Below are 26,296 nucleotides of genomic sequence, written 5' to 3'. Positions count from 1 at the left end.
AATTTTATTATTCCGCAAATTAAAAAAGTTATAAGCAATTTTCAAAATGGTCAAAAATCAAAAAGACCCCGTATATCAGTTGGCAGTGAAAATACCAACAGGCGGTTTATGCCATTAAACGTGTCTCAGAAATCGAGCCCATGACATCTACGTCGGTTTTGCTTGGGTTTTGTTCTATCTACTCAGGAAACAGGTTTTCCCTGTTAAAACAGACCAATTTCGACCACCCTGTACAGGGTGAGCCAACGTTAGAGTAAAATTCAATGTCTTTTTTTTTGAAAAAATGTTAAATAGAAAAGTTTTAGCGAATGTTGCAAATGAAATGAAAAATGCAATTTGGTCACTGTGTAACTTATTGTTTTCAAATTCATTAGATTAAATTTATTATTAATTATAATTATTGTTAATTATTACAGGATGAGGATGAGGAGGATATGTCCTATGAGTCTAAATTGATCATCTATACACATTTTTATTTATCTGATAAGAACAACGGACAACCCAAGGGAAATGTGTCATTGTTTCGAAGAAACTAGCGGCTCACCTTGTTTCAACAACAGTTTCATACAAAAATTTTAAGAAACGGTTTTGCAAAGCTCTGTAACCACCTTTATACAGAGTGTCTCGTTGCATACACAATATCATCTATCCGTAGGACGCAAATAAAAGCCCCGAAATCAACAAAATATAAACCAAAAAAACATTCACTTTCCAGGAGTGCACCAAAAGCGAAAAATTTGAGCGCCAAAATACTGAAATGGGTACTTTCGAACATGCGTCGGTTAAGTAGAGCTGTAGCATCGTAGATACTAAAATATTTTACTAAGCTAAATTGTTTTTGCGGTCCGGTTTTCCGGGAGCTTTTTCAAAATAGACCGGTTTGAATGTTGATAAGCTAACCGGACAACCTCTAACCTAACCCGACAGCCCCAGATAGTCTAAAAATCCGGACGTATAGAAACCCTAAATTGTTATAAAACTACATTTTTATAAAAGCACTTAATGTTAAGGTTGAGGTTTTTTCAAAAATGAAAACAGTTAGAACTATTATTTTTATCTCTATTTATTGCAATATAAACGATTAATTCTTTCTTTTAAACTCCTTTGAGTTAAATTGTATAAGTACCAATTCGTAGGTAACCACAGCACTAGCAACCTAAAAATTCAAACTTGTAGGATATAAATATAACATATAAATAATTTGAATATGAATATACTCACCTTTAAAATAAGATTTCTGGTAATTTTAAAAAAGTGTCTTCCAGTTAATACTATCTCCGAAGTTGTAAGGTGTGAAACAAATCGTTCGACCTAAAATAAGCAAGAAAATTAATTGAATTACATATAAGCAATTTTATTATCGGTTTGTAATATTAAACTCATGTAGAATGTAGAATGTTTAGGAAGGGAGTTAATCACCGCGACCTTATAGATCTATTGTGTGTTCCCCTTTCTTGAGTTATAACGAGTTATAACTCATCATACAGTCTCAGGGCTTTAAGAAAAGCCAGTATCTGAGACGGCTCCACAGAGGCCAGCTCTCCATCCTCGACATCAGACGTACCAAGGTTCATGGCACGAATGGTCGTCGTCTCGGCGCACTCAGTGATAAGGTGTTCTGGTGTTTCCCCATTTTCCCCACAAAATTTGCATTCGCCGTTGTTTCTCAGTTTCAGCCTACTGAGGTGTTCGTTGAGGAGACAGTGTCCTGTTAGAAACCCCGTGACAATCCGAAGATTGTTTTTACTTAAATCAAGAAAAACCTTTGATTTTTCTCGGTCATAAGTTCTAAGGAACTTTTTCGAGTGTCTTAGACCGTTGGAGGACACCCATCCCAAGTTACGGATGGAGTCTTCCAGATTCTTCAGTTCCGCTTTCAGTTGGTTCCCGTTTGGAAAACAGAACGGTTCTGGTCCAGTTAGTGGAGTGTTCGCTCCTTTTCTAGCTAGATCATTTGCTTTTTCATTGCCTTCTATCTCTTGGTGAGCAGGCACCCAGAGTTGGAGGACTTTATTTTCTTTGCCTAATTTGTTGAGCTTTTCCAGGCATTCTTTGACCAACTTCGAATTGATGGTTACTGAGTTGATTGCGTTAAGTGCTGCTTGACTATCGGATAGGATGGCAGTTTCCTGTTTTCGATAGTTCCTATCTAAGATAAATTGTACGCATCTTTCGATAGCGCAAATTTCTGCCTGAAGGATACTGGGGTAGGTGCCCATTGGTTCGGAGTATTCAGTTTTCGGCCCAAATACTCCTATCCCTGTCCCTGCTTTGGTTTTGGAAGCATCCGTATACCACATGATGGTATGGTCTTTTATATGCTGAGTAAGCGTCTCTTTCTTCCAATCCTTTTTATTACTCAATACTACAGTGAGGTGTTTCTCAAAGTTGTAAATTCTTGGTATGTCATCCAATGGGAGTTGGAGAAGTGGAATTTTCTTTTTGAGGGTGTTCCAAGCCCCTGACCTGAAAATTCTCCCATTACTGTTTCCGTCAGTAACAATTCTAATCATTGTCGCATTGGCATAACTACCGACGACAATGTGCAGTGGTGTTAGGTCTAGAATGACCTCCATTGCTGCTGTTGGACATGTTCTCATGGCACCTGTGACGCAGATACATGCCAGTCTCTGTACTTTGCACAGGTTTTGCTTTGCTGTACGTTGCTCTAGTTTTGTATACCAAGCAACTGCTCCATAAGTAATCATGGGTCTTACTATCATGGTATACATCCAGCGCAAAATGTTAGGGGCGCAGCCCCACCTATTTCCCGCTATTCCCGCCATATTAAACTCATAGTAAACATAAGAAATTTTGCCTTAAAGTGGATTGTTTTTCTTTAGATATGTTTGGCCGTTTGGTTCTTCATTTTACCAATGCTATTCGTACTTTCCACCACGCCTCTGCTTGTGGAATTTTCAGATACAATATTTCGACAGAGATTCTAATGTCAAAGATGGGTGTTTCTGATTTAAACTTTGCGCCAACAGTATTTATGTACCTCTGTTTAAAAATAGTGATGACAGCTATTTTTATCTGTTTGGTATCTGTGATATGCCGTTGCTAATGTTCTTAATTTTCTTTTTTATTTTTTAGGGTTACTTTCTATACTTTCTTTTATACTTATTAAAACAAGATTATTAAGTAGCATATAAGTGTGAAAAAGCTTCAAGCAAACATTATTTTAGCAATAGAGGACAGATATTCTTACTATACTTAAAAATGAATTCGCAGATGTTTGGTCAAATCGACATCAGATTTAATTTTCAAAGACTAGAGTTCTCTTCAGGGAACCGCAAGAAAGAAACGAAAATGTAAAGAGGTTCCTTTTATTCAGAAGGATTATAATATTTTTAATCAATCAATCATTCAAGTACCATTAGCTTAGAAGGGTTTTCTAAAGAAGATCAATGCAGGAGTTATGGAATAATCTCACGACTTACTTTTTAGAGATAAATAACTCCAACTCAATAAATATATAACTATCCGAAACATGTAGCTGAATAAAAGGTAAAACTTACTTCCATGTTATAAGCTGATGATGGTACAGCTGTTAAGACCTTTACTATTTCTCCATGTTCTTCATATACACCTCCACCAAAGAAGCAGACTAGCGTGACCCGAAGAATCAGTAGGAAAAAAGAAACATAAATATATACTTTTTGGAAAGTGTCATCCATCGGTTTCAAACTGCTAAACAGTTGTGCCAGAATGTGATAGATATTAGTAAGATAAGAGATTATAATGAGCCAACAGAGACGCTTATTAATCAGATCACATAACTTTGCGAGTCGGACATAATCTTCTCTTATAGACTTCCAAACGTTTTGGTTAGTAATCTGGAAAAAAATGAGACAGGAGTATCAAAAGCTTTCAAAAATAGTTTTTTAATTTTTAATATTTAAATAAATTGCAAACAGAACAATCGCTAAACTATAACAGTAAACCAATATAACCTTAATCTCAATAGTGGGTGTAAAAAAAAGAACCGATAGTGTTATTTCATTCACTAAACAAGTGAATAATCTCAAGTGAATTAAAAAATCACTTTCACTAAAACCATATCACTTCTTCCGATTGCAATCAGAACGAAAGAATACCACTATTGCTACTTAATTAATTATGGTTCATACCAATTAAACTGTTAGTCGCGTGATTAAGCTTGGCCGGCACAGCGTTGCCCACTTTTACATATTTTCTTTTAATGAAAATATTTTAGGAAACAAAAATACATTAATTATAAATATATAAACAGTTATTATTTACATGAACAAAACTCACCTCTTTAACAGCACAAAGACATAAAGGGCCATTAGTACCTCTTTCTCGTTCAAAATATTCTAATAAGGTTGCTATGATTTTTTAATGGCTATTAAGCTATCTTGTACACTTCGCACTAAAAGAGGTTCTAAAAAGAACAGTGTTCAACGGCAAGGTCTGCTAGTGAACATTTTTAAGCTTAAAGTATCACAACACAATTTAAACCAAAAACTTACGTAATACAAAACTAAAGTGTCAAAAATGAATGACATTGTCAGATTAAATAATAAATGTGGAATAAATAAATAAATCGAAATAAATAAATGTGGAAACTTGACATTTTTTACAGCAGGACTACCACCTGAATCCTCAGCGAGAAATTTTAATTCCAGTGAGTCAGTTCGACGCCGAATATGTCCATTGTTGGCAACAATGAATTTAAAAATCGTGCTCTCGATTACGTAACTAAAAGTTTAATTGGTGTCTTATACTTACTAATTTTGTCATTAAAAACCGGCCTATCATATATTTGATAATTATGAAAATTTTGTAATACCTATAATAAAATTACGTATACCGAATTACAATATTCCATACTTAAGAAACGTTTGAAATTAACTGGATATTTGATGATAAAAAATATTTAAAGCAAAATATTGCGACACTTTGAATTCTTTTGAATTACTATGAATGTTAAAGAATAATGATATAAGTTGGTTCAATTTAATTGTCGATTAGAAAACAATTCCTGTTCACCCGGAAGAGATTTTAAGTTAAGAATTTCAAAAGGCACACACCACATTTTTATATAGAGCTTAATCTATTTTCAATAATATGTTACATGTTGGCACTATTGTTCAATATGGCGATATATTATATAGATCGATTTAATTTCAAATTAAATATTGCTAAATAAAACTCGAATAAAATTATTGTCAAACCATCTACCGAAATATAAGTAAGAAGAAATTATTTTGTTGATTTTATATTGAAATGTAAAGATAAACTGTATGATCATAATAAAACATAGCCATTTTAGTATTTCTTTAAAATTTCAAAATTAGTACTTGTATAAAGCTTTATGAAGATACCTCAAAAAAGAGTGCCATTAAAAAAAATAAATCTTTAGCTTAAACTCACTAAAATGTTTAATTTGTGACGTACCTGCATTTTTGACAAGAAAAACAATTTTTTCGAAATTTGTTTCAATCTGAAATGAAAACAAGTACTAACAATTATAATAAAGACATCGAGAAATGTCCATATAAATGTCTTCTGCCATACCAACACCTAAAACATTGTAATAAAAAATATTGTAAATTTTTATTTTGTAATGGTACATAGCAAACCATTTGGTACCTGAAATATTAGACCAATCCAGATTGAATAGCTGATGAAGCAAAAAATTTCCGGAAACATATCTTTAGAGAAATACTCGTTTATTAGGTTTTCACTGGATTGATTTGTACTTGTGGATCTTAGCAACCTGTCAGCACTTACCATTACATGTTCAACTTTAGGAATAAAACCAGAAATGTTAGTGTAATTGTATATGACTTATAAAATCAGCTTACGTATAGCAATCGACATTATAGCTATGATAATTGTCATGATTTTCCTCTTAATGTTAAACGACAATTCATAACTTTTCATGGAAATTTCAACCAGTGACCATTGTTTGACGAAATCGGGCCAAAGCATAGCTAAGCGAAGAAATAACATCGACACAGTTATACATTCGACGTGAAAACATAGTGCATCTAAAATATTTTTTGTTTAAATTATAAGTATACTGGATGTTTCAAATTCGACTCTTACTAGTCTTTCAAATTAAGGCAGACTTGACTGTAAAGGATAATCCATTTAGTAATTTTTTGTGTTTGTAGTAAATCTTTGTTATTTCAAGAATTATGTTAGAAAGCTGATGTTTTCTGCTTTCGTTTTTCTTTGTTTACGAGTTTACTTACGAGTTTACGTTTTTTTGAAACATTTACTGTGAAAACAGTTCAAAAAATTAATAAAAACATTCTCATATAAACATTTCTTGGCTTCATCCCATGGCAAAGTGAAATCACGATGTTTGGGTTTTCTGGAACTGTCATCAATTTTATTTTTTTAGTTACGGGCCTTGGTGGTACACACGCAAAAATAAAAATAGCAATTTTTTAAGTAACTTTTAATAATACAAAAATAATTCTGGTGGGTCCTAAGTTAAATTACTAAAATTTGGGGCGGGACTTGCACAGTACAACGAAATTCTACCAGCCGCCGCTGATATGAAGTATTTCTTTTTCATATTAACTATTATTTCAGGTATTGAGAAGATCATAAAATCTGTTTATGGAATAGATAAAAATATTATTGTGTTTCAAATTTTTTTCACATGGAAAAAGAGGTGTATCATATATTTGCTAGTTATGAAAACTTTGTAATACTTTTAATGAAATGAATTCTACCGAATATCAATATACTCTACTAAAATTTAAAATAAACTAGATATTTGACAATGAGACATATTCAAAACAAAAGTTGTAAATGCTGACCTTGACTTAATTGAATTTTGAAAAGCTTATGACTTCCCATATACCAAGGGATAGAAGGCAATGAAAAAGCAAACGACTTAGCTAAAAAAGGAACACTCCACTAACTTGACCAGCACCACTATGCTTTGAAAGTGGAAACCAACTTAAAGCGGAGAACTGAAGCATCTAGAAGACTCCATCCGTAACCTGGAAAGGGAATAGATACTCGAAAAAGTTCATCAGAACTTACGACCGAGGAAAATCAAAGATTTTACTTGATTTAAGTAAAAATAATCTTCGGAATGTCACGGGGTTTATAATATTGTCTCCTCAACGAACACCTTAGTAGATTCAAGTTGAGAACCAACGGCAAACGCAGATTCTGTGAAGGAAATGAGGAAACACCAACACCTCATCACTGAGTGCGCCGAGACGATAACCGTTTGTGCCATAAACTTTGGTACGGCTGATATCGAAGATGGAGAGCTGGCCTCTGTCTCATATACTGGCTTTTACCAAAGCCCTGAGACTGTATGATGAGTTATAACTCGTTATAACTCAAGAAAGGAGTATTTCAGGATGTATATCACATTTGCCGAAAAAATATTGCTTGTTTTTACACACACACATAACCAAAGTATCTCCGTATATTTATTTCTATTTTACATTTTTATGGCAAGGATGGTACGTACATTATTGCATAAGCTTATAAAAAAAGAAATAATAAAAATTATTATCCCGTTGATGCTTCCAGAAAACTTTTGATTGTGATTTTTTAGGTCACCAAAAGATGCAAAGTTTCTTTGAGAGTGAGTTTAGAGATTTTGTCTAAGTGTCAAAACGAAAACCGAAAATTTCAGTTTTCCGCCATATTTCCGGTAAAGAAAAACAACAGTTCAATTATTAAATGGATTATCAGGGACACGCATCCGAGAACGCAGCTTTACTTCAATTTGAGCCACTTTGTATTTATTGCTGTTCCGAGACCCCAATGTTGAGAGTCGTATACGAAACACACGGTATAGGGAGATATCATTAATGGGTAAAACTAAGAGGTTGTTAAAATTAACTAAAACGCTATCACTTTCAGCGTCTGATTCTCCAGGGTAAAATAGAGGGGGGGCAAAAGAGGAATAGGCCGAAGGAAGCTATCCTGGCTGATAAATATTCGTCATTGGACAGGCATACAGGACTTGCGAGTAATGTCATTTTGGCCTTTGATTATCATCCGCCAAGAGAAAATTGTGATTAAAAATGAGAAGTTTTTAATCTCTGTTGTATATTAGGCTTCATCTATGGATACGACTAACTACAGCAAGCTGTTGCTAGGATGTTCTATTAATTTTAATTGTTTTTTTTAGACATTGTAAATGATCGTAAACTTTTAAGTATAACGTATAGCTGAAACCGCTAATTTATTTCATTAATTTAGATATTCTGAATTAAATTTCTGTTATACAGGGTGTCCCAGAAATAAGTGCAAGTATTTTAACTGGTAGTATAGTTCGACTCCAGAAACACGCTCGTGAGATTTTTTTGCGATAAAAAACATGTTGAAAATTTTATATTCTTCTTGACATTTTCTGGAAAACATTGAAAAACAGAGTGCCGCTTGTTCAGTTTGCGAAAATTTGTTTATAGTGCTTCGAGAGAATGCAATGATGCCACCTCCTACGTTATCCACATTATGTATGTTTATAAGTTTATATTTTTAAATTTCTACAAAAAAATCTTAAATTAATTTTATTCACTGAGATTTTTTAATCATTGTAGATTACTATTAAGTATAGTACAACGTCTATATTTTAAATACCTTTTTTACAGTTTAGCAAACTGAAGTAATGAAACTAAATAATGAACAATTATAGCAGCTTTTGAACAGTTCAGAATCAGCGCACTCTATTAGATATGTAAATAGTCAACAGTTGACCTACATTTAAATAGATCAGCTGATTATTGAGATTTTACTTAAAAAAACAGAAAACATCTGACAAAACTAAAAAAATGCAAATGTAAAGTAAGCCTGTAAAACTACTTTTTTTATTCAAATAGAAATATCAGTTATTTTGGTGTTAAATTCTCAAAAAAAATCCTAATTGCATATGATTGTATTTTGTTCCAAATACACGTGGACATTTAATTGTTGTGCTGTCAAGAATCATAGTGAAAGGAAGTGTTATTAAGTGTTTTACTTTTAACCTGCATTTTCCAAGTCGCTTTTAAATTTTTCTAGTCGATTTGCTTGTAATTGCTTGATATTTTGATTATCGATTGCTGCCGGCAGCTCTCAAAATGTTGCCATTATTTTTTTAAAATTTCAAAGTTAAATAATTCCTAACCTAACCCCTTAAAATACTTGCTTTTATATCTGGGACATCCTATATAGTCAGGGGACTGTGTTCTAGATATGAGTGGAGTTGGTGCATGTTTGTCTTTTGTCAGTCGACATGTGATTAAAGTATTTGAGTAACTATGGTAAATTTGTCTGACAAAATAAATTTTCCGAGTTCCCAGTCGGACTACAGATAAACAAGAGACCAAACCGTTTTGGATTTTTTTGCAAAGGGAGAAAGTAATAGATTTGTCATAATTAAGCAAAATAGAATGTGGCTAAACTGTTTCAATAATTTCACTCATATCTGTGTTAATTCCCAGACCAATAGCGAATAAATTATAATTTAGGCAGTAATTAAAATTTAAAATGAATTTTTTATATTTTACAATCTAAAGCAATTTTTAAAATATGTACATTTTTGACGTGTTTTTTTAAATGAAACCACTTAATTTCCTAGAATCCGAAAATCAATATAATGTTTAGGTTGTTCGATAAAAAAACAAGTTTGAAATATACACTTATCGCATCGGCGCGAAAAATGGGCACCTTAAAATTTTGATATATTTTAAACTTTAATATATTTTGTTCTAGTGGGTCGATTTTGATGATTTTTTAAGCAGTTTGTAGCTAAATTATTTGGCTTTTCTCTTTCTAAATTAAAAATGAAATTTCCTTCTGTTAATTATACGAGGGAAAACAAAATGTTGACATTTTGGTCAAAGTTTGAAACACATTATAAAGTAAGATAACAATGCAGGAAATCTAAGTACATCTTTTCTCGATAATTTCTTTTTTGATTCATCTCAATATCTTTATTTTTATTGGAGATATTTGCTTTTAAATAAGACAGTAACGATCTACAACAATTTTAGCAATGATTTTGGGTTCTCATCAACACACTTATAAAATAGTGTTAAATGTTTTTGTAATATCACTGTCATTGAAAAGACATATTATTGTTTATTGACGTTTACTCTAGTAGAGATAGTTTTAAGTACTGAACTAGCGTTGAACTAGCGGCTATAGCTGCAGCTAGCTGCTTTAATTGATCATGGTAGACTTTTGTCCTTAAAACCATATCTGCTAGAGTAACTGCACAACAGACAATAATAATATGATTTTTCAAAGACAGTGACATTACATAAATCATAAAAACTATTTTATCTACGTCAGTGAGTTAAGAAGCTCTTAACTCACGCATTTTGAATGAGTTAAGAGCTTCTTAACTCACGCATTTTCATTACCGCAGTCCTTACCTCAGTTTACATGACTACCAAAGAGAAAAATATAATAGCTTACTTCGGGTTTCTCTTATTACCGATTCTGAACCGTCCTAGAACTGTGATGCGTATGCGCAGAAGGAAATATGAAGACATTATTTCATTTGCGCATGCGCTGCAGAGTTCTAGGACGGTTCAGAATCGGTCAATAACAAGAACCCGAACAAATCTATTATTAAACTGACATAAAGTGTCAAATTCCACCAGCGTAACCATAGTTTCTCGATATAATTACATACAAGGAATAATGAATGACTTAAAATATTTTGTAAAACATTTATTTTGCACTAAATAATCTACTAAATACAAATAAAAAACATGAAAACTTCTTATAAATGTATATATTATAAATGTTAATGATACTTCTGTTTCGATCTTGCTGGAAGCAATCCAGAAATGGCTCTGAATGCCTCTTCTTGTCAGAGGGAATACTTTCCGAATCGCTCATTTTTTAAACTAGTGACATCAATATTATTTGCTGTCATATTGACATTGCCATGCATGGTGTTATTTGAACAAAGGTATTAAGGTAATTGTTTTTAGGATAGGTATATAGTTAAGTACAATAATTTTTAAAATTTATTGTGTGTTTTTATAGTTAGACGTAGATAAAATATTGTACAATACACGCGAGTTAACTCCATTATGATACTTGTGTGGTTACACAACTCGTGCTACGCACTCGTTATGCAACTTTCACACGCCTATCTTAATGATGCTGTTAACTCACTTGTATCGTAAATATCTATTATAGGTCTGTTGACTAGGACCAAACGCAAAGGCATATTTTTAATGTAAACAATACGAAGAAATGTTAGTGTCATCTTCATAAGCGAATATCTCCAAAATAAGTACAGCTATTGAGGTGAATCAAAAAACAAACTATCGAGAAAAGATACAACTAGATGATAAAATAATATTTTATTCCTTACTTTATTAATTTCCTCCACAGGGTGTTCCAAATTTTCACCAAAATATCAACATTTTGTTTTCTCTCGTATAATTGATGGATGGAAACTTTCATTTTTAATTTAGAAAGACATACTACAAAGTCAAATAATTTAGCTACAAATTCCTTAAAAAATCATCAAAATCGATCCACTAGAACACAATATATATAACTTTAAAATACATCAAATTTTTAAGGTGTCCGATTTCGTGCTGGTGAGTGTAATTTTTTGGAGATTCGATTGTCGTTCATTTTTTACAGTCCGTAACGTAAAATAGAAAGAATAATACCAACCCTGCTATTTTACTTACTAATCTCCAGTATACTATCAAACTTGCCAAATTTGCAAAACGACACAAATTGAAATATGTATCCAAATTCACAAATTATACAGTACCATACTTTCCAAGACATCCATTTAAAGTTTAGCTGCTTAAAGCTCGATTGCCTTATATTGTTGACCGGGAAAAATCCAAAAACTTGAAGCAACGTTAACGGCAATTTCATGGCATCGTGGAACGAATTCGGATTGGGACTATTTCGGAAAAGAAGCTTTCCAGGCTTATCATTTATTTCTTTGGACGAAATTGTGAAATCCAGAATATTTTCAAACACCATCATTTCCGTTTAGAATAACGATTGTATGTATGCAGCTATACTCGATAAATCACTTACCGTATTGATTTGTATGAGCTTTTAGTTCTAATCGCAGGAAATGGGTGTTTAATTTTTAATTTTCTCCATTCCGTTCTCAATGCGTTTGGTAAACATGTACGAAAATAATGTTTAAGTCTGAAATGTGTGAACACATTAGTAAAACATATTTATTTTTACTAAAATTGTTGACATTTCGGAGATATAAAGAAATATGGAACGTATACAAAATGGAGTAAATATCTTCTGATAAATAGAAGTATTATATTTGGTTAAACGGGAAGTGCTTATAAAATATTAATAAATTATTCATAACTTTTTTCTTATTTTGATATCAATAATTATATGGGAGATATTTTTATAAGAAAAAAAGGTAATGATAAATTACAATTTTACTAAATTATTAAGTTAGAGTAGATTATTAAATAAGAGTTATTTATTTGGTTGAAGAAAGAATCTCCTTTTGTTCGTTAGAATACCTGCACTCGCCGGCACGAAAAACGGCAACCTTAAAATTTTCATGTATTTTAAAGTTTTATATATTGTGTTTTAGTGGACCGATTTCGATGATTTTTAAGAAATTTGTAGCTAAATTATTTGGATTTTTAATATATCTTTCTAAATTAAAAATGAAAGTTACCATCTGTCAATAATACGAGGAAAAACAAAATGTTGATATTTTGGTGACACCCTGCTTGAAATACCCTGTGGTGTACGTTAACAAAGCGAAGAATTTGAAAATCACTATACCATCTAAGTTTATCTTTTCTCGATAGTTTATTTTTTGATTCATCTCAATAGCTTTATTTATTTTTGGAGATATTCGCTTTTGAAGAAGACACTAACATTTTTCGAATTTTTTACTTTGCTTTTGGTCTTAGTCAACATACCTATAAAATAGTAGGTATTTATGATTTATTTAATGTTACTGACTTTGAAAAATCATATTATTATTGTCTATTTGGTAGTTACTGTAGCAGATATGGTTTTAAGTCCAAAAGTTGATCTCTACCATAATCAATTAATGTAACAATAGCCGATACTTCATAACTTAAAACCATCTCTTCTAGAGTAAACGTCAATAAACAATAATAATATGTCTTTTCAATGACAGCGACATTACAAAAACAATATACACTATTTTATAAGTGTGTTGTGATGAGGAGGGATGTTGTGATGATGAGAAATTTCTTGCATTGTTAAAATATCAACATTTTGTTTTCCCTTGTATAATTGACAGATAGAAAGTTTAATTTTTAATTTAGAAGGATATACTAAGTCAAATAATATAACTAAGAATTGCTTAAAAAATTATCAAAATCGGCCCAATAGAACAAAATATACGAAACTTTAAAATACATCAATATTTTAAGGTGCTTGTTTTTCGTGCCGGTGAGTGTATATCTGTACCCCAGAAACAAACTATGTTAAGTCACAAAACATAGTTTCGGGAAAAACGAATTTAAAGTTTTTTTTGAAGTTATTTCCTAATTATTCGGTTGTTTTTAAACCTATGATTGTAGTATTAAGTATACAAACAACTTATTTTGAACGCAAATGAAATGTAAAAAAAATTACCAACATTTTTTTGAGTGAACATAATTTGTACTTATATTAGAAAAAAATAATTTACAGGACTTAACTTATACTAAGCTTAACTTATAAGTCCCTATTTGTGGCAAAATAAATAAAGCAAAACAATTTTAAGTCCAAACAAAAATGCTGATATAAAAAAAAACATTTAACAGAAAATTGGAAAAATATCTTTATTAAGTTTAAGTTGATTACACTATAATAGCAAAACTGTCAAAATCAATGTTCGTCACTGAGTGTTGATGCGTGGACATAACATACTAAACCAACCCAAAGATGTTTGAGCCAAACTGCGTTTATGTGACTTAAACTCATTTAGCACAGGACTGTTAAATTTATTGGCACAGATAGCGTAAAACGAGACAGAGCAAAGGGTGGAACATAAAAATTTAGAACTAAAAGAATTTCTGACTTCGATTGTCTCTTTCAATTATCGTTTCGGCCAGAGTGTCACTGACCGTTATTAAGTGTGAACTAAACTAAATCCTAAAACTACTGAGCTTATATACTAGAGCCGAGCATTCACACATGAATTAGGATATGAGCTCAATAGTTTTATGATTTAGTATAGTTCACAGTTGTTAACGGACAGTGATATTTCTGACCGAAACGACAAATGGAAAAGACAATGGAAGTCCGAAATCTAGAGCCGAGCATTATTCCGCCGTGAATTAGTATACAGGGTTGCTGATATGCATGGGAAAGGTTATTAGGTAAAATATACGAGGTACCGCAAAGTCTGGAAATTACAAAATTTTCGTTTAACATTTCATAATCAACACTTCATAATTCGGAAATAGTTGAATATAGGTACATTATGTGTATTACGATTATTGCTTAAAATTGAAGGAAGAATTGAAATATGCAATAATATACAGAAGGTTGGATTTAAAAAAAAAATTGATGTGTCACAACTTTGTTTATAAGCTCATATAAGCTCAGTAGTTTTAGGATTTAGTTTAGTTCACATTTTATAACGGTCAGTGATACTTCTCACCGAAACGTTGTGTAAGCAAAATAAATAAAGACAATGGACAATGGAATTAATATTGTTTATTTTATTATTTCTACCCCGTATGTGTTTAAATAAAAATATGAGTTCTTTTAGTTAGTAGGTATGTAAGTTGTAAGTTCTATTACATACTAACAAAAATTATTATATCTCGGTCAATTTCTTAAATCCTGTTAATGATTCACAAATTAGCTGCCCTAATAAGTTTTACACTTTTATAACTTTTTTTACTCTCTTTTATATATTTTTTTATAACACGAACAGATATTTTAATTAAATTATTTTCTTTATTGGCGATGGCGATATTTTCTAAAAATCTACAATTTTTGTATACTAAATGAAGCCGTGAAATGTATATGGACAATAATTAAGTATATTGTACACTAAATATATCGTCTTTTGGCTTTAAAACAAGAAAACTGATTGTTATTTTGTAAGTATATAATTTTACACTTTTTCCTACTGTATCAACTATCCATTAACTAGATTACCTTTTACGAAAAGTTTAATTTTGTGTAATTCTATATCAGATTATATAAGGCGTTTCATATAATTCAATATGGAATGTTTGTATATAAAATAGGGACTAGAAAATTAGTACTTGTGGATGATTTACATCAATTTGTATTAATCTACAATACTATGTGTTAGAACACTGACAAATCTTCTAATATAAAAACACACATGAGTGAAATTCATTTTCGATAATTGTTTTACTCCTAAATATTGCAAACATTAGACTCTTACCTATAAATCTTTTTCAAACAGGCATATTTTTTATTTGTTAGGTTTACATATTTTTATTGGTAAGGTTTATAGGTATATATTTTTTATGTAGATTATTGTATTTTGGCCATTTTTTTATTTTTGGTTTTAAGTAGAGGAAATAAATTATACCTTTAAAATTCACCAGTATTGGAAATAGATTAAGTAAATGGCAGCCAAATAATAATTGTATATACAGGGTGAGTCTTAAATTAATACAAACAAAAATTAACAGAGTTATTTTACTTTGAGAATTAAAAAAAATATATATTTTTCGTTTAAATTTTCAGAATCACTGGTTTTTTTTATTTCTTGTAAATTTAACCTACTACTTGTGTTGCCATTTTATTGAGAAATTATGTTTACTTACTTAAAAATTAAAAAAATTCCCAAACATTTTTCAAAAAATCTCAAATTTTTATTTTTTTTCGCGAAAAAAACCTCATTAGGCGTGTTTCTACCTTAGGTTTCTACTACCTCTAAAATATTTGCACTTATTTGAGATTCACCCGGTATAATAGTCTTATTACAGTTAAGGGTTGAAATTCTTGTTGTTACAATAGTAAAATAAAATACTAATTTACCACAATATACTAAAATTGAGGTAAATTAGTATTTTATTTTGCTATATAGGATGTGCCATCTCGTGGGGAGATTCCTCTCGTAAAAATAGGATTTATTTTTCATATCAACATGGGTCCGATTCTGCTTTGTTTCATAGCTACAGAAGGTTAAAGTTTTTTTTTATTTATTATAAGTTTCTTACAAGTGCTTTTAGCCGATTTGAATTTAAATGAAATTTGAAGGATTAAAGTTACTATGAGTGCTACATATTTTAATGCTAGAAAAGTGTCGATATAAGCATATGGGTAATCATCGGAATATGTTTCTAAAAAAACATGCGTGCCACTAAGTCCTCTTATTACCAAAAGTGTCTAGGCCATTTAACGTTGATTAGAAGTCGTATGTTGATATTTTGTCCATTTCGATCTCCTTGATGAGATAAATCCAATTTTCTTACATAATCATAAATAATAAAATTAATAAATTATTTATTAATGTGTTATAAGTGATAGTGTAATTTACTTCTAAATTTTATTAAAGTTTATAACACCGATGTGTACAGTGCTACCTACAGCAAATTTACTCAAAAAATGATGGTATTTAAGATAATTACAAAAGGCCTATGGTAAGGCCTTTAAAGTTTTAACATCCTGTAACTTTAAAACTATTCATTTCCGCTCCCATGTCTATAGAAACATTTTTTATATTTTTTGATGAGGAATAAATGAGTACTTGTTTAGCATTTTGGCAAAATAATGACATTAAATTTTTTAAAGGTTGCTATTAGAATCGGATTAAGGCAAATTAATTCAATTGCGTTTAACTCATCAAGGAGACCGATATCGAAAAATATCAAGAGATTTTTAATCATTTTTTTAATCAGCATTTAACGGTCTACACAATTTTGCCAGCAAAAGAAAAAAGTCAGTGGCGCACATATTTTTTTTAGAAAAATATCCCAGTGATAACCCATATGCACGTCACTGGTGAATATGTCGACACTTTTTTAGCATTAAAATATGTCGCACTCATAGTAACTTTTACCCTCAAAATTTCATTCGAATCGCTAAAAGCACTTGGAAGAAAATTGTAATAAATCGAAAAAAGATGAAGACCTTAACCCCCTGTAGCTATATGAAACAAAGCAGAATCGGATCTATGTTAACATGAAAAATAAATTTTATTTTTACAATAGGAATGTCCCCACAAGAGATGGCACATGTTTTTTGAAACGCCCTGTATAATAGTCGTTGAATAATATATCCATCTATAGGCGGGTTCTCGCAAAGATTCTCTGTACAACACTCCATTTACCCATTTCTGCGTAATATCCACACTTGTGTCTAGCCCCAGCAGGCAACTATTAAGCCCGACCAATCACGTTAGAGTTTTTGACAAAAAACAATGAATTAACCCACTCCAAATAACCACGCTAACCAACCTAATTGTTCAAGCTTAATAGTTGCCTGCTGGGGCTAGACACTGCTATATCCACTGCCTGACCCACCGTCTATAACATTTTCGTAGTTTGTGTTACATCATAATATTTCATAACTTATTTGCTATATGTTGAAATTTTATGTTTACGAGATCAACGAAAAAAAAAGTCAAGAACAATTGTGAACAATGATGCTTTAAGTGGCCTTAAAAGGTAGTTTAGTACATCATAGTGAATTTCTAGAAGTTAGTTTGTTGTGTCCCTCTTAATGATATTTATTTTTTTAATAATAAAATAACAAAACGGATGTTCTTTGGTAAGCATATTACTTGAGAAAGGCTGGAAAGGTTCATCAATTATTTTTTTAAAAATGTGAGATTTTCAAGAAAAGTAGAAAGGCAGCTGTTCTCCATGGTCTGTCATTCCTCTCGATACTCTTCTTCTTCGAGTGGCATATTTGATAGTAATTTTATTTGGTCGATGTAGCCATTTGGGGAATGACCCGCTCCTCTCTATTCCACGTCTCTCTCTCCCTGGTTAAGCATCAACTTTTCCTGGATGAGTAATTTTCCAACATCATGTTTAATAATATGACTGAAAAGTTTAAAAGTCTGCCTGTGAACTTCTGCAAGTTCTGCGTTTGTTTACCTAGTTCCTCAATTCCCTGAGAATAGTTGTTTGTCTTGGAGTCATGAGATCCTCATCATTTTGCGTTAACAGACCATTCAAATGGTTCACGATTCAGATCCGTAGGTAGCGATTGGGAAAATCAGGAGATTGGACTAGTATTTTTTTTGTTTTTTTTTCTAGTGTGTCGATCTTTCCAAATATTTGTTAGGCTTAGTACCATCTTTGTCACATACATATTAGAATATACCGTTAGTACCGAATTTACACAATCTTAGCCATGCCGATTCTTCCCTCCATCACAGCCTCCACCTCACTTTGTTGAAGACACCTAGATCTAGATCGAATATAGGTATCTGTCTCTTTTTCTCTTTCCTCTTTGTTTGTTGACACATATAAATATTTACACACACATTTGATAAACTACCATTATGTAGGTTTTGGTACGGTTTAGATTTAGTCTAGTTTCCATGTTGTATTTATGCTTTGGACTTGCTCTGTAATATCTTCTTCTGATATTCTCTAAATTAATTGAGGCAACTTTCGAAATTGACAATAATTAGGATTAATAACGTTCGAAACCTTTTCTGACAAATATAATTTATTAAATGTTTTTACCAGTATAATTATTCATTTTAAACGCTACATATATTATTAATATCATTTCTTCGCCACACCGATATTCTGGATTTACTTAGACAATAAAATAAATTTCAATATATTTGTAGTTTATTCACATCGTTTTGATTTGGCCCAGGAATTTAAATACTCTCTGTTAAATTGAATAAGAACCAATTCGTAAGTTACTATAGCACTGGCAATCTAAAAATAATACACCGATAATGTAATTTAAAATTTAAAAGAACGATCACAGAACATTTAGATATATTTACATTTTCTTAATCATATTTTTTTTCCTGCTAAGCATTTTAAAACATTCTGCAAACATTTATATCTACATACCTCTAAAATAACATGACGTTTAATATTAAAAAAGTTCTTTCCATTCATAGATACTTCGAAATTTAAAATTTGTTCAATTAATCTTTGAATCTGAAAAAGTACATATTTAATGTGTGCCAAAAAGTTTGCAACCAAAAATGAAAAAATAATATTAGTCAAGTTTATGCGGAATCTATGTAAGAGTCTCGACACATTCCTGATATAAAAAAAATACTTTGACAATGTAGTGCGATAACTGTGTCGTAGCGCCCAGTTAAATAAGTGCTCTTTTTATACAAGGTGTTCCAGAAATAAGTGCAAGTATTTTAAGGGATGGTAGATCTCGATAAAAGAAACATATTTTATCTTTATCGTTTTTCAAATAAGTCCAAGATGACGTAGTTATTTTCCTTTGAAAATTTCCTGTATATGGCGGCGACACATACTGAAATCCGCCATTCCCCGAAAGGCCTAGTCGTTTTACGTATTGCCGACAAACAACGTAACTTTTTAATTGGTACCCACGGTTCAAACAATAGCAGAAACAACTTGATACGGATCCCGCAATATGCGCGGGCATCTGTAGCTCCTATAATAATAACTTAGGAATTTTGTATAAGAGCAAACCTAAAATATGTATTTCAGGAAAATATATTTTTTCTTCTACAGGATAGCTAAAAAAAGTGTGGGTAGCTCTGAATGATTTCTTTAAAGGGAATATCCTCTATATTATTGTATTTTTGGCTTCCTTTATGATCACTTTAAATAATTCTAAGATATTATTAAATATGTTTTGATAGTTTCAGAAATATTATTAAATTAATAAAAACAAAAATATTTTGTTCAGCCTTTTTTGTTAGAAAATTATTAAAAATATAAGAAATGTTCTCTAATCAAAACAATACTATCTATTTACCGTTGTTGGTCTGTACTCATTTCGCTATAAATATCGTAACTCGAGAGGTTGTCCAAAAATTCTATGCCAGACTTTCTAAAATATAAAATAATATTTCTCCTTTTTTTAATGAAACACCCTGTATATTACTCCTTTGTTAGATGGAGAATTAAAAATTAACATTTTTTATGATATTGATGAATTAATTTCGCATAAGCTTTTCCATAATGAGTGGTTGAATTGTTGAATATTGTTAGAGATTAAAGTCTGTCCAACAAGCAAAAGAATATTTCGACAGACGACATCCAAGAAATTATAGAAAATACAATTTATCTGCGAACTAAAATGACTGACAACTATCACTGGTCACTGTCATGTATCCTCTAGTTGGACAAACTTTAAGTAATTCATAATGATATAATAATACGATAAGTAGATTTTATGAATATATCGTCGCCTTCCACAGAAACTGTCGTATCTGACATTTTGGAAATTTTACAGTAGAGCGAAAAAAACGTGTCATCTAACAATCCCTACAGTGTCGTAACTGTAACGGGAAAGGCTCCTATATTGTAGGTACAAGGTAAATGGTATATCTAACAAAAATTAATCTTTAGATCACACTAAAAGGCGTTTTTTTTTCGCTCTACTGCAAAATTTTCAAAATGTCAGTTACGATGCTTTGTGTGGAAGGCAACGATATAAACCCTCTAGTCAGTTACCTCCTTATTGTAAACTTTAGGAGATACCGAATTCAAAATATTCAAAGGCCTTCTGCTTTCTTCATATACTGTTGCTCCGCAAATGACGACCATAGCTGTTCTCGATATTAAAAAGACCAAAGAAAAGTAGAAGTAAATTGCTTCTACGTAATTTTGTCTAGGTTTTAAACTGTTGTAGACTTGTGTTAAAATTGTAAATATGTTTGGTAGAAAGGAAACTAAGATTACGTTTGATATCGTAGCATTTACGCTGTGGCAAAGATTGCTTAATCGTGTATAATCTTCTCGCAGTTGGTGCCAAGCTTCTATATCAGCAATCTGAAGCAAACAATTCATGATAATAATTATATGTTATGAAAACCTAGGACGCTACAATACATATAAACCTATCTCGACTATTAAGAAAGAGAATTATTATACCAAACGATCGAAAAAAAACGGCATCAGCGATGGCTATGAAATGAAGATCGCTGTCATTTTATATGGAAAATTATATGGGGAATGTCATCGATCCTCATTGCCAAGCCAAAGGGACACCGTTTTTTTTTCGATCATACGGTATATGTTATTTATATTTTTACTTAATTATTTTTTACTGATTATTAACACTTTTACATATTATTAAGACATATTATTTTGAGAGTTATATAGTAGCTATAATTGCAATAACGGCGTATGCAATTTAAATAAAAATTGTTTTCTTATATTAGACTTCCAACCATTGTCTAGTATTCTATAAATATATGATAGAGATTATCGTTATCGTTCTTTATAAGTAAATATGCATATTTTAATGACTCCAGAATTTTTGTACCAGAAAAATTAACATTTCAACAAAAAAAATGCTTAATTTTTTTAATCTTGAACAATGTACTGACTTAAACTTCCGGTGCTTCTTATTCAAAAGTTAAATGTATAATTAAAATTATTGAAATAAAAACATACTTTTTACCTGGATTTTTTCAAATTAATTTTTCTTCCAAATCATAAAACTTAAAAAATCTGTATTTTTACATGATTATAATATTAAATACCTAATATAATAATTAAATAAAATATTTCATACCAATACATGTTAATTAATCGTGTTTAAACTATTTAAAGAAATAATTTTTAATATTATGTCCCTCTCATTGAAGAACAGGTCCATATGAATCAAAAAATAAAAATATCTTACCTCTTTTTTCGAAGTTTTCTTTATATTTGTAGTAACCTGCTTCATGCGGCTTGCTAAGGACAGACTTATAATCATTACAAAAAGATCTATGTAAGTAAAAGCAAAGTGGATTTGAAAAAGCCAATACTAAAAAATTATATTTCGGCAATTACAATTTAATAATATTTTAAGAATTTTACCTTACTTGAAAAACTAAACTTGTTGGTATACTATATGGAATATATTTAAAAACGTGCGATAATGTAAGATTACTGAAAAAGAACTTTATAGCTTTTTCTTGATCTTCCTGACATTCAGCTACTCTGTAAATTCGACTGGCTTGATGTAAAAAATATTCCACTATAAAACAAAATAATTGTATGTGTCATGTTACTGGCATAGTATAAATTTAAGGCATTCTGTATAAAAACTAGGTACTCTATAAAACGCCTAACGATTTCAGGCAATGTATGACATTTAAATGTTTTTATATGTAGAATGAGTGGGAGGGGGATTAATCACCGCGACCAATCTAGCAGATCATTTTATCACCCATTCTTGAGTTATAACTCATCACATGAGGATTTTCCTGTTGTAGGGGGGACAGTTGGGTAGAGTTGACATCTACATCCTACGAGGGTGTACACCCTTCCACGGTTGGGGTTTGGCCCTCCGTGCCCTTTACAGTCGAGGAGCATGTCTCCGGTTGAGGTACCTGTGACGTGGAGGCTGAAGGATCTGTCTCCATCTTCTCCACCTCTTTAACTTGGTCTCTCCTTAGACCTCATACCGGTATTGTCCCGAATCTATAGCAGAGGATATATCTCTCTTTCTTTATTGCCTCCTTGGATTTGAGGTCTATTTCTGAGGACTTGACCATGGATGTCCTTACATTGGAGTTCTGGCAAAGCTGGTGATACGTCCCTGCTTGCCTCCCGGTGTTGGACGGCTTTCTATCCTGGCTTTTTCTCTTCTAGCAGAGGTAAGAGTACCCTCTCGCTCTTCCATTGCCCTTTGGTGGAGATGCGCCAGGTTGTTTCTTGGTTCCTTTAATCTCCCCTTTTTCGAGGAGTCTTTTCGCTTTTGCTTTCTCTGGAGCAAAAATCCTTCGTAGAGCAGTCGGTGGTATATCCGTACTCCCTGAGGTGGGTTAGACGTCACACTTTTTACTCGTGATACATGACCAGATACCGCGATACAGACATTAGAGGATGCCTGGAATGACAGACAGGGTAGTCCCATCCGGCATCGTTATACGTCTTGGTGTAATTACCTGGCCACGACATTACAGCCAGGGACAAGACAGTTAGTTGGTCCTTAGACCCAGCGAAAGTGTCAGAGGGGAATCCCCCTAGCATCTGACTAGGCGCTGTAAGTCGCACAAGTAGTTTTTAAAACCTATTGAAACTGGTTTCTCTATTTATTGAAGTGAAACTTCTTTACGCGCGATGAGAGTAAAAATTGAAGGCCGTGACATACAAGACACAACTGGGGCTCTATGTGAACTAGGGGGCTAAAACTCGGAATGTAGATGAGGAATAGAAGGTAATAATAATTTTGAAGTTTTAAAAGCAATCAAATGAACTGTCACATTTAAACGATATGAAGCAAATTTGAGATAATTAAGCTGGATACCTAGCAATTTCCAGATTTTTTTTAGAATAATGGATTTTCTTCATTTTTTCAATAGAACACCCTGTATATTATTTTGTTGTTAGGTGAAGAATTAAAAAATGAACATTTGTTGCATTTAAAGTATTTCTAAATTTTTAACGGGTTTGCAGATATTCGTAAAATATTATATTACATATAGGTTTTTCAACAGTAATTTTTTAAAAAAGCCACCTGATGATTTTTGAAAGCGGAAATTAATTCTTCACCTCTTCAATTTCATTTTCATGGTTTTCAATTTGAACATATTTAAATAAGTTGGCAGTATTTTCTGTGTCTTTTTAGGCCCTACCAAAATTGATTGGTCTAAATCTTGTTGGCAGTTTGCAGATTTTGATGGGTTTAAAAGACTAGTAATACTCTGAATACGAAAAGCCAAATGGAATGACTTGGCTAATGGATTTAAATTCCATCCATCTCGTTCACGTAAAATCGAAAATAAGTTTTCAATAAAATCTTGATTTAGTCTCTTAGTTAAAATGAATTTACTACCATCTATTTTTTCATCTTCAAACAGGCCAAAGATACAATTTATTGTTTGGATAATACCTTGACAACAATAAGGCGGGACTGATTTTGCCAAACTTTCAAAATTGTTTATATCTGTTCTTTTACTCTTACGTGCTTTACAAAGCTTGAAGAGACCATTACGCTGTACTTTCGGGTCTCTCTCAGAGGTCGGGTAAAGCGGGTGTGTGGCCGAAAGAAATAGATATAATATTTCAGAAATCTGCTCAAGCTTAGCCCGATCCTGTCGTGTGAAGCCTCATCCAAAATTCCAAACACACGTGCTTTGATTAAGGCTTGATTAAGGTTTGCAGAGCTTCAGCTTTTGCCATAAAATAGCGAGTAATTGGTTACAAAACCATATAAATTATATATCACTGTAATCACAAAATTTTAATCTATTTCCGTATTGTAACGGAAGTTTAAATTATGTCTTTATTTTCGAGAAAATTTAGTCCAAACATAAGGAATATTGTGTTGATGTTTGACCTTCAAAATCTTAAAAATAAAGAAGTTATCTAAAAATGTGCTACAATACGGATATAGTATAATCCTTTATCTCTAATTTCCTTCTTCATTTGTGTAAAAATACCTAGCTAGTTTTGCATAAAACGTTAAATGCCGAATGCTTATTTTGCTATTTTTTCGACTAGTGAAATGGACTCTTAAATTACTATATACATGTATGCTTTTCTTTAAAATTTCAGTAACTTTGGTATGTTTATCGTTAAGTGCACAGCCAAACGGATTTTTGTCGTAACACCACTCACTATTCAGAGCATCAAATAAGTCATTCATAAATAAAATAAATTCGGCAGTGTCAGTTCCTTCTTTCTTGTCGATTTGTTTATTTTGCACACAAGTGCTAATTGCAACCGCCACGCTTCTCGAAAATATTTGAAGAGCTAATTTGCAGGATATGTTTTCAAAATTATTCGGATTTAAGTGTTTATCAGAAATCTTTGAAAGGGCTCTTGCAGTTGATGATTTATCAATTTGATATGTTTTCCTAATAATATCAAAAGTTTTGTCTAACATTTTAAATATCCCGATTAAAAGATTATTTCGCACACTTTTAAATGGGTGAGGATTTTTTACTATTTATATAAAAAACTGGGTTATTTTTGGTAGTTCGTAAAAGATTAAGTGCCTCCCTATTATTAATTGCTTCCCTGATCACAAATGGATAAATCCTAAACCCATAATACTTTTCAAGTTGTGCTTAATTAAATCTGCTCTAAATTTCTCTTCTTAATCTAAATTTCTCTTCTTTAACACTTTCCCCATCTTTTCTTTTTCGTGCACTACGAAACCCCATTATCAATGAATCAAAGGAAAAAACGTCCGATTTAAATAAAATTTTGTATGTCGATAGATTGGGTTAAGGCCACTTGATCGTGTACGACGATCTGATCGCGACCAAATTTCGTGGGTAGGCTATGTGAGCAACGGTGCACAGTTTCCCACCCTGCAAAGGATACGACGTTTCGTTTACATCTTCATCGGGGTGGGACTAAGCATTTGATATTGAAGAAAAACTGTGGGTCGATTTCGGCATAATCGGGGACGGGCTACAGGATGACGCCCTCGACGTTTCGAACCGATGGATGTCTCTAAATGGACGAAATCATCAGGATTTTACGCAATTATGGGTCGATTGGAACCAAACTCGGCACGTGGATAAAGATACCCGAATGCAGTTCTCAGAAGGACAGACGGGCAGGCGAACAGACAGATTCGCAATTATGTGTGCACATAGTGCACACATAATTTTTTTTTTTGCAAGGTATACTTGAGTGGGATTTACTTGAACAACGGCAACATTTTACTTGTTAGTTTAATATTGTTTAGTAATTTTTATATGTACATAATTGAACAGAATGTAGAATTTAAAAATATCATTTATTTACAAGATTTTGTAGAATTAGAAAAAGTTAAAGTAGTAAAATGAGTTAATAGACAAACAAACAAAAACCTCACCATTGCATCGTAGACACGTTATATTTTTTAATATTTTAAATTGACAAAATTTTTGATAGATTTATAGAACATATCTGTAAGTGTCCTTACCGAATAGCATGGAGACAAAGAAAATCATAATAAATACGATAGTTCGATTTAATTTCTTAGGAAATTCATATTTTTTCATTTCCTCTTCCACTTCTTTCCATTTCCTCATTAGTTTGTTCCATTTTCTAGCTAGTTCCAAAAAAACTAAACCAACATAGGTAGACGCAGCATATCTTGTAACATATGCGACTTGGAAAACGTTGAACTCGTTAGTAACAGCCTTTCTGATTTGCAAAACACATAGAAACATCGGTCCAATAATCGTAAAGATTGCATAGAAAAACCTAACAGATTTCCATGAAAATTCTGGATTATCAGAAATATTTTGAAGAGG

General features: G+C 31.8%; 1 protein-coding gene across 1 annotated transcript; it reads right to left on the bottom strand.

Annotated features, from left to right (window-relative positions):
* Positions 1 to 1,081: 1,081 nt before the first annotated feature.
* LOC115886322 lies at positions 1,082 to 26,212 on the bottom strand. The gene is made up of 8 exons (XM_030905416.1): positions 26,000 to 26,212; positions 22,647 to 22,929; positions 21,920 to 22,074; positions 21,736 to 21,861; positions 20,559 to 20,876; positions 3,522 to 3,839; positions 1,222 to 1,311; positions 1,082 to 1,156 (listed from the first exon to the last, which is right to left on the bottom strand). Exons 1-8 carry the CDS (start codon positions 26,210 to 26,212, stop codon positions 1,082 to 1,084), a joined length of 1,578 nt encoding a protein of 525 aa, XP_030761276.1.
* Positions 26,213 to 26,296: the final 84 nt, after the last annotated feature.

Source organism: Sitophilus oryzae, unplaced genomic scaffold (genome assembly GCF_002938485.1).
Source record: "Sitophilus oryzae breed Bouriz unplaced genomic scaffold, Soryzae_2.0 scaffold_482_pilon_pilon, whole genome shotgun sequence".
NCBI lineage: Eukaryota > Metazoa > Arthropoda > Insecta > Coleoptera > Curculionidae > Sitophilus > Sitophilus oryzae.
The sequence above is the reverse complement of the archived record's forward strand: the minus strand, read 5'-3'. Positions and strand labels throughout refer to the sequence as shown.